Below are 16,930 nucleotides of genomic sequence, written 5' to 3' on the forward strand. Positions count from 1 at the left end.
CCTCCTGCCTGTTAGAATGAAATTCAGTCTTTCATGTCTGGAAATAAGACCTGTCTCAGTCCCAAGACTGAATTGCTACTGATTGTTAAAAAACAGATAGGGGAGGCAGAAATACTCCTCAATAGGTTACGTATTCTGGCATTGGAAGGCTGCCACAGACCCTTAGATGGGAGTCCCACTTTTCTAAACCCTAAGCAAAGCTCCTGCACAGTTGGCCTTTGTTTTTACCTCTCTGACAAATACTGTCAAATAACACATTTGAATTCTGTATGTCATGTACTAATCCTTACTTGCAGGCTTAATAGAAGTACACTTACCTTGCTTTTTAATGCTTTTTCTGCTGTCAGTAAACTGCCTTCCCATTAGATTCAGAAAACAGTAGGCAAATTTATTGAATTACTTAAATAATTACTTAAATACTTGAGACAAAATTGTTAACTTGCCACACTTAGTTCACTAACTTCTTGTTCATGACTGGTTTGATTTTCAGAAAAGTTTCCTTGCATTTGCTAGTCCCAAAGAAATATCCAAAAAGCAAAAGACTATTTCATTACATATTTATTTTCTGTCAGATTTAAAGCAGACTGCTTCAACTTCTCATGTTGTAGGACTAATATGCATAACCTGGGAAAGAAGTTCTAAATCTATTAAAATCCAGACTGAACTCATGATTTGTTAGCCTATTAGTCTACTTCTAAAAGCATTCTTTTCATAGATTTTAATTATGCCAGAATTAGAAGTAAATGGTTTACAAGAAAGCCCTCTTCAGCTGCTAATCAACAAGGCCTTTTTTTTTTTTTTTTTAACTATAGATGAGAAAATAGGAATTTTCAAAGGCAACTCACAAAAACACCTGCTTTATTTCTCTCTCTAGGTCTGCTTAGGCACAGGTGTTTCTCAGTGGGAGCTGCTACTATAGTCATAATTTTTAGCCAAATGTCCAGTCAGATGGAGATTAAGCCAGAGAAAAGCAACTCAAAGGGAATTCAGCTCACGAAAACAAAAGTTCTTTTTAGACAGATGGTGGAAATAAGTATAAAGAAAATGCAGATGATAGAAAAATGCCTGATAATAAAATGCATAATGTAATACAGTCTTACTGCTTTCAAACTCTCTATGGTATTGTACTGTATATTACCGATTTTTGCTTTTGACCATACCAGAAAAGATCACTAAACTATAGGCAGGAAAAAAGCTACATCAGGATAGTAGCCATGGCAAAATCCTAACCAAAGGCTCATGGCAGTTACTTATTACTGCTTGAAGTTTCTCACCATTGAAAATAAAGTCTTGACCCATATTGCATGCTGCTGTCCCTTGGGAGTGAGGGCAGGGAGTGAAGTGGGTGATGGCAATAATGGTAAATAAGGCATTTGTTAAGTAATACATTTATTGTAAATTCATCACTATAAGCACAAATGTTTATCAGCCTCTCACGGCAGCCAGAGCTGGCCCCTGATTATCTCTGTGGGTAGGAAATTATACATACCTGCCAAATCCAGGGAAATGTATGTGTGCATGTTTATTTTTATTCTTTTAATTTTGCACTTTCTTGGGCAACTCTCCATTGCTTCATATGTCTGCTCAGTACAAGTTGATTAATGCTGACATACAGAGAGGATGGAACAAAAAACTTGTTACCCGCCATCTATGATGATTGTAATTTACGATAACTACGCTTTGAAAGGGTTGAATAACAAAATAACAGGAGCTATTGTACTCCCCTCCATTCATTAAAGAGGCATTGGGTAGTAGATTCCAAAATTATTCTCTTTTAATCATAACAAAGTTTCCTCACACCTAAAAGGTGCTAGGGAATCTAGCATTGTTCAGGAAGTAATAGCCTTGCATGAACAAAAAGCATATTATACATAATTATTCAACCATCAAAACCCAATTGCACTTTATGTTCCTTCCCAGACATTACCTACTTAAGAATGAGATTGGGGTGGGGAAGTAAAATCCTGTATTATTTTCAAAAGCGGAACAGATTACACTAAATACTGATGAAATTTGTAAGCAGTTGCATGAAGCTAAGCAGTCACTGGCTATACACAAGTAAAATGGCGACACCCAGTGGGAATAATGACACATAAAATAGTTCTTTTAAAAGGACCAAAGAAATGTTACTCTCTCATTTTGCGTTTTTTCTTTGTTTAGTAATAGAAATTCTATGTAACCTTTGGGGATCTGTAGATTAGCTTTGTGGAAGAAAGAAGAAGAAGTGCATTTCAATTAAAGAAAAATAATGTTGCATTAAATTGTACTTCTCTAGAATTATCTCAAAGTTTTACTGTGCCTTATACCACTACAGTTTAGCCCTGTTTGTTTGTTTATTCTGTTACAGTCTCTTGAAGTTGAATGGCAACTAGGTATTAACTTCCCTTTCTGCCTTTAAAACATCACTGCATTAAAATCAGCAAGTGTTCTTGTTCTACACAGTTGAGGCCAAGAGGTAAGATTGGCTTCTGTTGCCACATTAAAAATGAATTAACACCTATTAAAAAAAATAATAATAATAACTTGCTCACCCTCGTTTTGTATGCAGCTGGACTAAACTGTGAGAACAACTGCCGTGAAGAGCTCTGCCATTTCCAGGAAAATACCAATAGCCCCTATCTTCCCCAGCTCTGCACAGCTCAGAGGCTGCGTTGCAAGCCTTACTTACCCTAGGGCGGCTAATTCATCCCCTGCAGCACCAAGCCCTGGGCAAGCAGATCCAGCAAGGAAGATCTAAGGGCAAAATGTTCTGTAGAAGCACTTTATGAAGCAAGTGGCCACTGTCAAAGACAAGCAACAAAGCCACAGTCCCTGTAGCCTGGTGGATCAGGAGACGTAGGGGGTTCATCCCAATGGTCTGACCTGCACTACAAGCAGGACTGGGCACAGCACCCTGCAGCCAGACATGACCAGGGACAACAGGGACCCACACCTGCAGGCTTCCCCCAGAAACCAAGCACCCCATCCTCTCTGCACCCAGTAATCCCTGAGGCTCAGCTGCAGTGTAGTTACCTGGAGGATAGTGATCAAAGCTCCTAGCAGCTCCTTTTCCTATTTGCATGGAAAAAAGCTCTTGATACAGCACTGGAAAGTAGGTAAAACAATTCTTGCAATATGGGGAAAAACTCAACTCTTCATAACAACCAGCAGAGAATAGGATCCCACTGCCACATACCTGTTTCTTTTTCTCATGCAGACAAGAGAAGCAGGAAGCTGCCACTCCTGGATGGCTGCATTTAAACTGCAGAAGAAAACCAGGACACATGCACAGCAAAACGTGCAAACTGCTCTAATTGTTACTAATCAAGTGCTTGATACTTCAAAATTTAGTTGCAAATAGTTGTAGTTCTGGTAATATTTCCACTAGTTTTGTTAAAATATTATGAAAAATATTATTATACCCTAACTTTACCAGTCCTTTTGAACTGTTATGAGAAGCATTCATTATCAAACAGAGGGCTTATACTGTAACCAACAAGCTTGCACGAGCTGGAAACATTGGAAGGTCAACACAGGGAGTCAGAGGCTGTGCAGCATAGTTGTTTCTAAATTGAACTGTGTGTTATTGTTTGCTTGGGGCCTCCAAGAAACCACAGAGAACAATAGTTACAAGTGAATTTAAACAAGACATTTCCTTTTCTATTCTCTCCAGAATTGATTTTTTTTTTTTTTTGGTAAGGAATTAAGGCTCTGCTCACATTCACAAATTGCTAAAACCCAGCTTCTAAGCTTTAACTGGCATGACTCTATCTTTTGCAAAGCTTCTAGCAAGCACCTACTATCTCAAACCAATGGTTATATGAAAGTATGTCAGGAGATTGAATTTGATCATATCAAAACACAGTTTAGGGCATACCCTTGGCATTTTGTCTGTTCTTTTATGGAACATTGTATCTTACATAGTACCTTGCATTGTTTATTTAGACCAGAGAAAAAAGAAAAAAAAAAAAAAAAAAAAGCATGGTTAGTGTTCAGGCATGAACTCACAAGAATAAATGCAAGCATAAGCTCCATCTTGAATTTATTTAGTTTTGACATCAGGCACAATATACTTGTACTTTCCAAACTCAGAGATGCATAAACCCAGTTCTGAAGAATCTACATCAAAAGCAGAGTACAGAAAGCTACACAGGATATAGCTTAAAAAACAAACAAACAAAAAAAACCTCTTATTTTTTCTAAACTTTTCTTTTCTAATGGGTGAAACTCTTCCCAGATTCTGAGGCTCATTACCATCAACCGGTTTTCCACAAATACTGCAGCATGGTTCAAAATCCTCCTGAATTTCAGGCCTTTAATCTGGACTCACAGTAGGTAAGCAAAGCACCATTCCCAATAAACCTTATTTGGACCACAGCACATGCAGGAATCGTGACTTGAGACAGAGGAGCCCAACAGCTTTAGAGGCCCTGGATGCAGACCAGCATCATCACCCTGGGACAGTCTGAACCAACAGAGGTAAGTATCCGACCCCCTGGGGGCACAAAAGTCTCCTCTCCCACCCCATCCTCCTACAGAGGGAAACTATTTCCCCCAAGACACAGGTGTCAAGCCAGCAACCCTCCCACAGGCCAAGCCTGATCCAAAGGCTTCTTATCAGACCATCTGGCGAAACCCAAAAGCCACCAAACACTGGCCCAAGACTTTGACTCTTCTAGTCCATGGAAACAAATCCTCATTGTCTGTTTCAGCTTCCCCATCACGTTGAATGCTATGAGGATGAGCTAAATATATACTCAAAATATATGATGCAACATATGCTCTAGGGTTGTAAAAATAACATGCATAATTTGCAGTGGAATTCTCATGCAAAGTATATTAATAAAAAAAAAAAAAAGGAATTTTCTTAAATACAACACTTTGTCAAGTTTTGTATTATTTCACATCCAAAATATGTAAACGTCTGACATCCGTAACTGATCAAGAGTTTCTCTGGTAATACATGAATGCCTCAACTCATAAATTTAGAGAATTAAAGTGTCATTCTGCACCTTCCTCTATTCCTCATGCCTAAGTCTTCTTTCTTGCAGATGTTTTGTATCTGCTAAGTGTCTCCCAAAGCACATCTTCATTCTAAACACATAGAATAGTAAATATCCAAAGTATAGCACTTACTTATTAAAAAAAAAAAAAATTTTTACAGTAGATGTCTTTTCAAACTACGATTTTTTCAAGAATAAGCAGATGACAGTCAAGCATCTTCAACTATAGCTCAATAAAATCAGAAAAAATGACAAACAATATCTTTCAGGCTTTTTTATTTTATTAAATAGAAAAACATTCTTAAACTCCCTTCATGGGAGCTATGAATAACAATAAGTTTCAGGATTTAGGCAAACATAGTTCTTTTTTTGTAAATAACAACTTAGGAAAAAAAGGGGTTAATATGAGTGACTAACTAAAAATAACTACTTTTGGATGATATTCCAGTTTATCTTTTATCATTCTAGTGAACCTGTAAGCTCAAACTGCTGAGCATACACAATGACAAGAACAAAATTCCACAGAGGTTAATCCTAAAACTTGATCAATAGAACTACAGAGTAATAAGAATACTCTGTTTTGACAAGCTACTACATGTACTAAAGGCACTCCCAGCTATGGACAACTACCCTGAGGGAACATTACTCTGAACTAGACAGTAACCATCACCTTACAATTACAGATTCTCTACATACTGGAACACCTTTTTTCTTTTCTTTTCTTTTTAATTATTATTTCTATATCATGTGTGACGAAGCACTCTCTCTACACCAGTATCACTGACATGTTATGTAGAACTCGGCACCTTCAAAAAAAAAAAAAAAAATTCTGCTTCCTTGGACAGACGCAAAGATTTTTATTTCATAAATTCACTTTTCCTGCACGTCTGCAAAAGAAAAACATGGTTAAAACAGGCAGAATGTAAGGTTTATTGTAACTAAAAATAAAACATTTGCTATGACATGACGTAAGTAGTACTTCATGACATGAACTGTGTTTTCATGCAGTAGCTATGACGATATCCATGTTTAAATTTATATGGCAGAATGGCCATATAAAAGTTTGGAAACATGGTATGTGCCATTAAAATGGATGAAAAGAAACGGCTTTGTAACGTGCCACTTTTGTGCACGGCCTGTAAAACTATTTTATGTTATGACAGTCACGAATTCTCAGGTCATCTGTCCTTCGTTCACAAAGTCTGATCCTTTCCTTCGTGACAAGAGGCAAAGGGGCAGCTTTGCAGTGTTACTTTATGCACAGTATTTAAACCAGGCCAGCTCACTAAGCCGCCTGCATGCCGAAGTTGCTCAGCATGTCACACCGCACGGAGAAGCACGGTGTAAGCAGGACTGCGACAGCAAAGGGGCTGGAAAAGACGTGAGAGCGCTTCTCCCCAGTTCTTTTTTTTTTTTTTTTTTTTCCCTGTAATTCCTGTGGCAAAGCTCAACCAGCCCCCTGAGGCCGCCAGGACGGCGCAGCTCGGCGTTACCTTCCCAGAGCAGGCGGCCGCCCTGCCGCCGCAGGAACTTGTACCAGAAGGGGCTGGCGGCCTCCTCGTCGGGCAGCAGCACCTCGCCCAGCCACAGCGCCGGCTCCTGCGCCGACAGCGCCGCCGCCGCCCGCGCCGGCTTCATGGGCACGGCGCGCTGCGGGTCCCACTGGCCCAGCTCCGGCCGCGAGCCGGCCACCAGCACCGCGCCGTCGCCCTCCGCCATGCGGCCCGGCAGCACCACGCCGAAGCGGAACAGCATGGCTGCCGCCCGGCTACACGACGAGCCGGCCTCGCCTCCCTTCTCCTCACGCCGCCCCGCCGCCGCCAGGGGGCCGCTCCGTGCCGCCGCGGCCTTCCGGGGCGGGACCGGGATGGGGACCGGGACGGGGATGGGGACGGCCCTGAGGGGTCGGGCAGCCGTGGTGGGGCTCCGAAACTGAGCTCCTGTGAGCCCCGGTTGCACGTCGTGCAGGGTGACTGGAGCGGCGGCACTTGGACCTGAGGGACTTGCTTCACTCAGTGCAGGACGCACGCTGTTGAATTCCTGCTGTCGTGCAGCCTTACAAGCAATTCTCGAGGAATAGTCTTAAATAAAGCCTAGGTGTTCAAGGCGTTGATATGTTCTCTGTTTGTATCTTTTCGGGGGAGAAATGTTTGCAAAGCTGCCTAAAAATCACCTCCCAACTGCATGCATGCAGGTCTGTCCTGCTGGCTGTAATCTGGCAACTCCTGCCTATAGCAATACTCAGGGTTTACACAAAGGCTGAGAAAAAAGGAGGCGATCCAACCATTTATAGGACGGTCCTTGTCCGAATACACCCGCTGCAGAAGCGTTTAAGGACAGAAACAGAGGAGCAGTAGCTTTATGTAGGTCAGGGTCTGGGAACAGGATGAAAGCCTTTCAGCGAGTCAAAAGAAGTCCTGCCTCAGAAGGTGGCTGCTTGCTCCCTGCATTCAGTGGTGATGACATGCTGAAGACTATGTGCAGCCAAATTTATTTTTAAGAATGCTTTAGCTCATTTTCCCTGATCCTCGTTGAACTTGTGTAAGTGACATGCCACCACTGTCCCAGACGTCACCAAAGCTGAGGGAATTCTGGCAGTCCTCCATCCATTTCTGCTAGCACCAACCCTTGCTGGAGCGCTACTGCTTTTGTCAAACAAAGCAACTCATTTTAATCTTTTTTTTTTTTTTTTTTTCCCTCAACCTTACAGTCAAGTCACCCATAACCTATCTCATAATCGTCTTTCAAATATCTACTCCTTTAGCATACCTTCATTTTAATATTATGGGCAATACAGAATGTGATGATAGTTTTCTATCCCAAAATTCAAGCCTTAAAAGCATCTTGCATCTATCTAAAACCATATGCTGCTGTTCATTCCAGGCACCGTTCAAGCCAAGAAATTAAAGGATCCAACAATCCAATAATTCAGTTCCTGGATGTTGTCTAAGCCTTAATTTAAAGAGACCAGCAACACATATGTACCTTAAGACAAACATTAATTTCTTTGTGCCTGTAAGTACTGAGCCCTCACTTTAGACCTGTAAGCTATGTAGAGTCATAAGAAATTTTTTAATTGTGTGCAAAATCCTAGGTTTAAAGCTAATTTAATCAATTTCTTCTCCAGATCCTGCTTTAATCCATTTTGGGCCTGCCAATATTGGGTATTGGATTAAGGTTGAAGATGTCAGGAAGTGACAAGCTTGACTCCCTGCACATTCCTCCCTCAGAAACCCACAGGGTCAAGAGGAGTGTTTGGGACTGAGAGAGGTAAATGACTATCAGTAATGGGTCTCCAGGCTATACCTAAATAAATGAGGGGGCCATTCTCGCAAAGTACTAAGTGAAGACTTGAGCTTTTTGTTTGTTTGTTTTTGTTTTGTTTATTTTTTGTTGTTGTTGAATTGTCAAGGGATTATGGCTGTATAGTTTCCAGGCTGTGGTTATAGTTCAGGTTAGGGTTAACACTGGGAGAGAAAACAAGAAAAAATGAAAAACTGTATTTCTTGCTGAATGCTGCAAGACTGAGATAAGAATTAGAATTGGAGATTGGCTTGGGACTCTGGAGTCCTGTGGGTTGGGGGCAGCACAGATAGAACAATATTTATTGAAGAATACTATCAATTTGAGGCCTGGGTAAGGTCTGCAGGCAGGATGAAGGGGATTATCACTGGATCTGGGGATCTAATTAGTTCACTGGTGAGCTAAAGGTACCATAAGGTTTGGCTTCAAGCTCAGAAGCAAATTAAAATGTGTTTTTATTTCCATTGCTGGCTTTGCATGGTCTATGGATTTCTCATCTCTAAATTAGCATTTTAGCAAGAGTCAAAGGCCCATGGTGGGGCTTACATATACTGTTATTATTTGGGATTGCAGGAGTTGAAGAAGTACTTTTCACTGTTGGGCCATTGCTATAACCTAAATCTACTTTTAAGTGTGACCCTAAGGCATTAACAAAAAAACAGTTTCATTTGCCAAAATGACCCCTTATCCTTGTATTGCATGACCAGCACTCTTTCCCTGCAGTTCTCAACACTATTCTCAAACCTAAAAGCCTTCCCTATAAGCTGATCATCTTCTGCAACCTCAAACTTAGACGGGACCATTTCCTGGTTTTGTTGTATTAGGTCCTTCTTCCAAATTGGCAAGCCTTACAGGTCTCATCAAAAAGCTTTGGTGTAAACATGCCAGAATCCTAATAATCAAATCACTTTTAAGTGTCCCAGAAGCTAGTGTTAACTGTTCATTTCTGTGAGAATAAACTACCATCTGAACACTGTGGCCTGTCTGAATTTTGATAATATAAATTGTGCTTTCATGTCCTTTACACTTTAGGTTCAAGCAGGATACTTGGACCAACACAGTCTACTAAGTGGGAGCCTAGAGCTGCTTCAAATCTAACAACAAACTAACAACACAGCAATGTTTGTAGTTTCCTAAAGCTACACAAGGCCCTATGATTTCTTCTGCTGTCTTTTCCTGGCACAAAGTTGTCCTGTTATTTTCATGAACTTAAGCGTTTTGAATCATTTGTTACCTATGGGAAATTTGAAAAGTAAAGCCCTTTCTTATAGCAAAAGTATCACTGGCTGAAATTATAATAAAGACAGTAATCTAGAATTTGACAATCTACAATTCAACTTTCCAAGCCGAATTTTTCTTCACAATTTTCTTATTTGAGACGTGTCTACTAAATACAGAAATAGCACACGGCTCTCTGAACAACATGAACACTACTGAAATGACAGATTAACGTAATATTTCCACGGTAGGATAGCCTATGTCTGTAGCATGCATGTCCTTTACAGATTGCAAACTTTTACACCATGGGCCTGTTTGCAGTTTGGCACAGCTTTATCTGTTGTTGCTGTAGTGATCTCAAATGATAATATTTCCAAGTAGGGAAATCTGTAGTGAAGACAGAGTTTGAAAAACAAAACCAAAACACAGATCCTGAAAGGATCTGGTTGAAGAAGGGAAGGCATTTAGGAGTGGTTGGGTTTGTTTTTTTCCCTGATTGCAAGTTTTGGTTGATGTTTAGATTAGCTGTGCTCCTTCCTAGACTAGCCTTTCTTCCCTTTTTAGGTTATTTTCTTTCTTGCAAAGATATTGAGAGAGTGTTATTGCAATCTCCAAATGTTTGCTCTAATTATAGGAAAGAGAAAGCAGCACGCTGTACAGTCTTTCTGGAAAAAAGGAATACCTGTGTATTATGCAGTAAAGTGTGGAGACTGAAAACAGCTTAAAGATTTTAAGAACCTGTTGCCAGATAAGCACTATTAGTCCATTTCTTTCATTTTTAGGTGCTGTTTCAGGGGAGTGATAACTCCATGTGCTGTTTTAGTTACTTAGTGCTAATAGCAGCCTTTTATGTAGACTAAGCTAAGGAGTTCTGGCATAAGTAACCATTTCAGGAACTGTGTTGGAAAATTGTATTCAAATAATAGGTAGGACACTACAGGAGATTTTATTTTTTTTTTCACTTTTGCACAGAGGTTGGTATAGCATATTTCCTTAACTTAAAAATAATAGTTCCTTATCTTTAAAAGTAACTAGACAGCATAAATTTGCAATAACATTACAGTAACACAGAAATAACTGTTCTAGTGGGTTTGGTTTTTATAAATCCAGTAAAAACAAAAAGCCATCTCTGCATCCTCCCCAGCCTGAAATGTGTTGGAAGCTGCAGAAAGTCCCCATATAATTCACCAGACGGCCCTTTCAGTATGCCCTATCAGCCTCAGCAGTGCCCACATATCAACAAATGTCGCAGACAAACCCAGAACACAGCTAAATTCTTGCTTCAAGCAGTTACCCACACGGTTCTTGGCTGGATGATCTTGGGAAGCCTTATGTATTTGTTGTGGGAAATCCATGCCAAGGAAGTACGTCCCCAAGCAGAGCTGGAGTTCTGGTAGCCCTAGCATCAATGTGGCTCCTTGACCTCACACAAAGGGACAGAAAAGAGGCCCTGGATTTACTCAGAGGGCTTCTGTGAACTCTTAGGGGAGGAGTAAAGATTTACTGATTGCAAAGTACCTTGAGGTTCTCAAGTGAAAAGTGGTATGGAACAGTAAATTGGTACTCATGATCATGTATGCTGTTTGAAACCAGCCTTTTACCACCAATGGAGTGTGAGGTTTCTCATTAAAATACTTATCTCAGGAAAAAAAAAAAAAAAAAGGGAGTTTCAGGCCTTGTGCAACAAGGCACAACATAAAGCATTTGACATGGAATACCACAATTTTATTCCATTAATGCACACTCCAGAAAATGCAATCTGCCCCAAAAGTAACATGCCATATAGCAGTTTAAGTAGAATAACGTGCTTTCTTTGTGGAGACTTACACACTCCTACCATCTTCAAAAGCAGATGCAGAGACTCTAGTAGCTGTGTTCCAGCCTAACTAATGCACCATCAGCTTCAGGGATCTTTGGACCCCCAACAAATCACTTGTTGACAGGAGGTTCCTTTATGTTATATTCCTGTAGCCATGTTAAGAAAAAATTACTGTTTGTTTTTCATTTTGTGAATTTTTTTTTTCTTGCTACTGTTTTATGTGTGCCTTCACCACGTCACACACAGCATTACAGGGCAAAGCATTTGACATGGTCTTTACAGTCAGCATCACTTTAGTGTTATAAATTATGCTTAATTAGTTATTTTCTGAACATAAATGACTAGATTATTAATCCTGAATTCAGGAACAAAAAAAAAATCCAAAACAGTTTCTGTTGTGTAAAAGGTGAAAGAATGCTCCTGTTTACAAAGCAGCTGTGGGAAAGTTAAACAAGAAAAGTTTGTCCCCAATATACTCTTGAGCAATAGATCTCTTTGTTTTTTATATGCTCCTCATAAAACAAGAAATCCATTTTATTGGTGACTGACCTTATCAATTTCTTCCTTCAATTACATTAAAAAACAAACACAACTTAGAGCATTTTCCTTAGGCTGAAAGTGGAGGAGGATGAAGCAATTATATTTAAAATGCAAGTAAAGGGGCAAGAAGAGTGAAAAAAAAAATATCCAGAAATCACACTGCCTCCTACCTGACAGTCCCACCACATACATGAGATTGCATCACTAGCCAAAGCTAGTAAAGAAGTAGATTTAATGCTTAGGTAGATAACAGCATACGGGGATCTTGAGTATCTACATCATCTATTTTCTTGTATCAAGATGATGCTGTACCACCATATCAATCCAATACATTGCTGCTTCCTCATCTTCTTGGTTTCACGTATTCACCAGTCTGTCAATTGTAATTGTCTTTCTTTTAAAGAAACTTCATTTCAGCTGATCTGACAAGCTTCACTGAATTCACTTAACAGACACAGAAATAATCCTTTCCGAGGAACCAACATTATTTTCATCAACCATTAAAAACCCTTGAAAATATGAACTGCAGCTTAGAATGAGTGCATAAACAGCCCGAAACATAGCAACCTTCCACAGGTCATGGCAACAGTTTGCAGCCAAGAGACAGAAGATGTGTATGACATACTTTGCAGACTAGATCATAGGCAGGGGACTCCTGCTACTTAATTTGGTGTGTGTGTATTGCTGTGTACCATAGTGACCTGTTTCCACTGGAGCTCGAGTTCTCCCACAGATGCCTTTCCATTAGCACAGCCAGTCCCACAAGGTAGTCCCAATGCAGAGCCACAGCTCTACTCAAGAGCTGTACCTTGGCTGTAAGTCACTAGCAGACCATTTCTTGGTTGATTTTATTTTTTTCCCTCCACCTGTTTGGAAGAAAAAATGTTTTGGACATCCACCTGAAAATGAATCAGTCACGTTAATGAGCAATATTGTAACAGTCTCTGAAGTACAGGAATACGTACTTCTTTGGCAGCATACGAATACTCTCCTTGCAGAGTTATGTTTGTACATTACACGTACATATTACATTGTCTTGAGCAGGTATGAGCACAAATTACAAGATCTTTGCAGTACTTACTTTTTGATCCTCACTGCATGAAAATATAATTGTACAAGCTGTCTCAAATTTATGACTCTCTCTTTCCCCCCTCCCCCCCCAGTGCTTTTAAATGTATTGAAAATTAGCACCTACAGTTAATTATCCTAGTTAGAGATTCCTTCTTGGTTTCCATTATTTTACATTACCTGTACACGTACATAGGCACAATATTCCCAAGCTAAGATCATTATGGAAAACTTAGTGCTATAAAAATCCTGTTGCCAAAAGCCTCTATGGTTCTGAGGTACATCTAAAGAGAAAAGCTCATAGGCTCACAGATTAGTAACAGGCATTAATTTGACAAAAACTGAATAGTCCTTGAGTATGTCACTCATGACTTCAAACGTTATTACTGTGATTACAGGCTTTTATAAAACCTTACTGATCCCCCTCATTCATACAGATATATAGGTAAGTGAAACTGCTTTCTTAAGTTATCAGAACTAGGTCAAGTTTGAGCAAATTCCTCATCTGGGAAACTTGTAGAATAAATCCTGCTCTGATCTCTCACTTTTCAAGGTCCTATCCCTAAATCAATTAAATGGATTTTTTTTTAAACGTATTTATATGGAGATTGTTGGAACTAGTCCAATGCAAACTTCAAGCACTCTTCAATTGCTGTCAGCCAAGCAACCATTCTTCGTGGCATGCAGTACTTCTTTTACATGCGCACGTAGTAGAATATTGTGTTCCAAGTTCCCAAGAGCTTAATCTTGTTTAAAAAACAGTTCTTTACACTGCATACATTTACGAGTTCTTAATTTATTACTAACTACAGTTATCCCAGTGGTTAAAATATTTTTAAAGAAGAAAAGGGAAAGCTATTAGACTGGTGTGACGGCCAGTCTGAGTTGACAGGGGCAGCACAATGGAGCACTTGATGACAAGCAGTTCCTAGATTTCCTTAGCAAACATCAATATTTAAAATGACTTAAAGTGAAAGCAACAATTAAGCTCTCTATTTTCAATTATACTGTAGGTTTGAATACATAAACAGACTATTTTCTTTTTTTTTTTTTTTTTACTTTAGTTATCAGTGATATTGTAAATATTCACTACCTTGACTGCATTAAATGGCACACAAAATGAACTATCCCTCAGCATTTCAAAGATCTGAATGTGGTAACTCCATCTGTTGCTTCCATAATGAGAACTTCAGAATATCAGTCCCAACCTAGTGAATATTACCAGTGCTATTACATCGTTCTTCCTCAATCAGGAACAGTGGCAAATTAAGTGAGGTACTGACTCTGCATTCCAAGTATAATAGACTACTTATTGTACCTTTTATCTCTGAACTACCTCATTTTCTCTATTCACTTATTTCCTTCAAAGTATATAAACTCTATTAATATACAGAAATATTTAAACAACCTAAAATAATTGACAGCGTTTTCAACTGTTACCAACAAGTGATTATGCATGTGAAAGGCACATTTAATATTTTTATTTTAATATGCAAGTTCCCTTAGAAACCGTCTATGGATACTTGTTGGTATTTATCAACCATTTGGCTGTAGGATGGAACTAAACAATTTGTCAAAGCTGCCAATATCAACAGCTTTTACAAAAATCAAGCCTGTTGCACCACGCGATCAGTTGAATAATCCATGCTATAGGATGCTCAAAGCCAAGCACTACAGATGAAATGGCAATTGCAGGCTTACCACATTCATAGACGACAATCATCTGAAGGAGAACTTCAGTGTTTTTTTATTCCAGAAAGTTCTCTACTGAACAAGCAAGAGCCTTACATCTTTCTAGACTTAATAGTGCAAAAGCTGAGTCCAGTGTTGTTTGCTAACAAACAAAACTAACTGAGTCAAGGTAGCATTTTCTGTTGGAACAACAAAATTAAATTTATTTTCTGATGCTCCTCCTTTTTGTATTCTTTAAGGAGAGTACACAAATTAGTCTTCATGTCATTCTGGTCTTCATGTCTCCATACAAAATGAGGTTCTCTGACATGTTTAAAACACTAAACCTTAGAAGGTGGGTGTTTCTTTCCTCATATTTAAAAAGTGTAAAATGCAAAAATACTGGCTGTCAGTGCCTTCACTTAACAGGAGAAAGATTCAAAGCGACTCTAGGAATAAGCATTCAGATTTAGAAGTCTAAACCTAGGACTTTAAAAATTAGAGGTAACAGATAAAACAGTAACTTCTATCGATTTTATCAGCACATAAAGGATTAAGTCTCTTTAGAAATACAAATTGCATTTTCTAAGTTTTACCCTGTATTTGAGTATTTAACATTGGTGAAAGTTTTAACTTCATGAAAATGTAACTAATTGCTATTTATAAACCTATTAAGTGTTGCATATATGTAATTTAGGTTAATATGACTTCAAATCAGGAGTCCCACTGGGGACAGCCAATGGGATATCATTGTTTAGAACAATGCAAAGTAAAGAACAGATTTTGAAGGAAAAAGGAGTAATGCAAACAAACTGTTCACTGTCTGGACTAGGTAGAATTCAAGAGAGGCCTAGCATTTCCCTGCTGAACTGTCTGCAAAGCTGTATGGGTTTTGTTCAAGTTCGCATATAATCAACTCAAAATTATAAGTGGCTAATGAAATTTCAGCTAGTGATTTGGGTATTATATTTTTTGAACATTTCAAATCCTCTCTGCTTCTCACAAACACTTGCAAATCTAACAGCTTTTTCTTTAGGGACACTTCATCAATCAGAAAAATATAAAGAGAAAGCTACTGAACTCTTTCTTGGCAGCTGACTAGAGCGATGGATGAATTGCACATTATCACCTACAAGAGCTTATTTCAGACTTAGAGAACTACTTTGTGCTAGAACTGAGACACATTTTAAGCAGCAGCCAGTCTGACCTGGATTAGACTGCTTTAAAAACTGCATGGAAATAAATGGAATGCACTCATTTCCTCACAAACACCTCTTTTCTGTGAAAGTACTAATAGAATCATCACGTGCCAAAACATGAAATCGTACAGCACGTATATCCCTGTAGCTAACAAATTAAATACTGTTCTACTGAAACCAAAAATACTCAAAAATCTGTTGAAAGTTTTATTTACATAACAAATCCAGCTGGCATCATTTTTCACTCAAGTACTTCTAAGTCAGATAAACAAGTTGCTGGCAGTCTTTCCCAAGTAAACAGGTTCTGTTAACATTTCTGTGAGTACTGATGGAGAACGATTACTCTTGTCTTACATTTATTTTTCTGTATTAACACTTGTTTTGTGAAGGGAAAGAAGCACACGACTCCAGGCTGGTATGCAACTGAAGCGTTTATTGAGTATGCATTCTTGCTTTTTTATCCTTAGCGTCTTTGCACTTGCCTGTTACACTGCTTGGCAAGCTTGCTCATTGGTGGCTATACTAGTGATTGCGCAACTATCATGCTCTTATTCTGAAGGGATAAAGGACAAGGACTCCTGATGGCTCTTGAACAGGAGACGTTTATTGCCATTTTTCACTATTACATATACTTTCCCTGTAGCCCCGTGCACTGTCCACGCACCCGAATCTGTCATAAAATTGGTTAGAGACCCTCAGACATGCGCCTCATGCCAGCTAGCAATTGGCCACTGCCAAGCTCATTTTTAACACTGTAGCCAAGTTACTTTATCTCGACCTTGCTCAAGTTTTTGTTTCTACTGCTTGTTTCCTCATTATCTCTAATTCAGGGACGTGTGAAACAGCACAAAGCAAATTCCTTTCCCACAATTTCCCCTTTTTTATTTTCAACCAACCAAACACTTTCTATAGATTTTTCTATCAAGCACAGCAGATATTGCAGTAAGCAAGGTACAATAAGCAACAGGGTAAAAACCACAAGCAGAATTATGATTGTAAAGTAGCGTGCCTACTAGAATCTGCAGCAGTCAACAAGCCACTAAGTGCTAGGGATGTTGCTTCGCAGCGATGCTGTTTCTCACTTGCACAGCACAATCACACAATCACGCAATGAGGCCTCTTGCACTTCC

The 16,930-nt window shown here is 39.2% G+C and overlaps 1 protein-coding gene across 1 annotated transcript in view; it reads right to left on the reverse strand.

The window, feature by feature from the left end:
• EPM2A (EPM2A glucan phosphatase, laforin) overlaps positions 1-7,161 on the reverse strand; it is a 44,158-nt gene extending 36,997 nt beyond the window's left edge. The window contains exon 1 of the mRNA XM_082755768.1: positions 6,476-7,161. Coding sequence (XP_082611894.1) covers positions 6,476-6,737 — 262 coding nt within the window. The 5' untranslated portion in view covers positions 6,738-7,161. The remainder of the gene's footprint in view (positions 1-6,475) is intronic.
• Between the last annotated feature and the right edge of the window lie 9,769 nt (positions 7,162-16,930).

Source organism: Aythya marila (genome assembly GCF_965140915.1).
Source record: "Aythya marila genome assembly, chromosome: 3".
In the NCBI taxonomy this organism is placed as follows: domain Eukaryota; kingdom Metazoa; phylum Chordata; class Aves; order Anseriformes; family Anatidae; genus Aythya; species Aythya marila.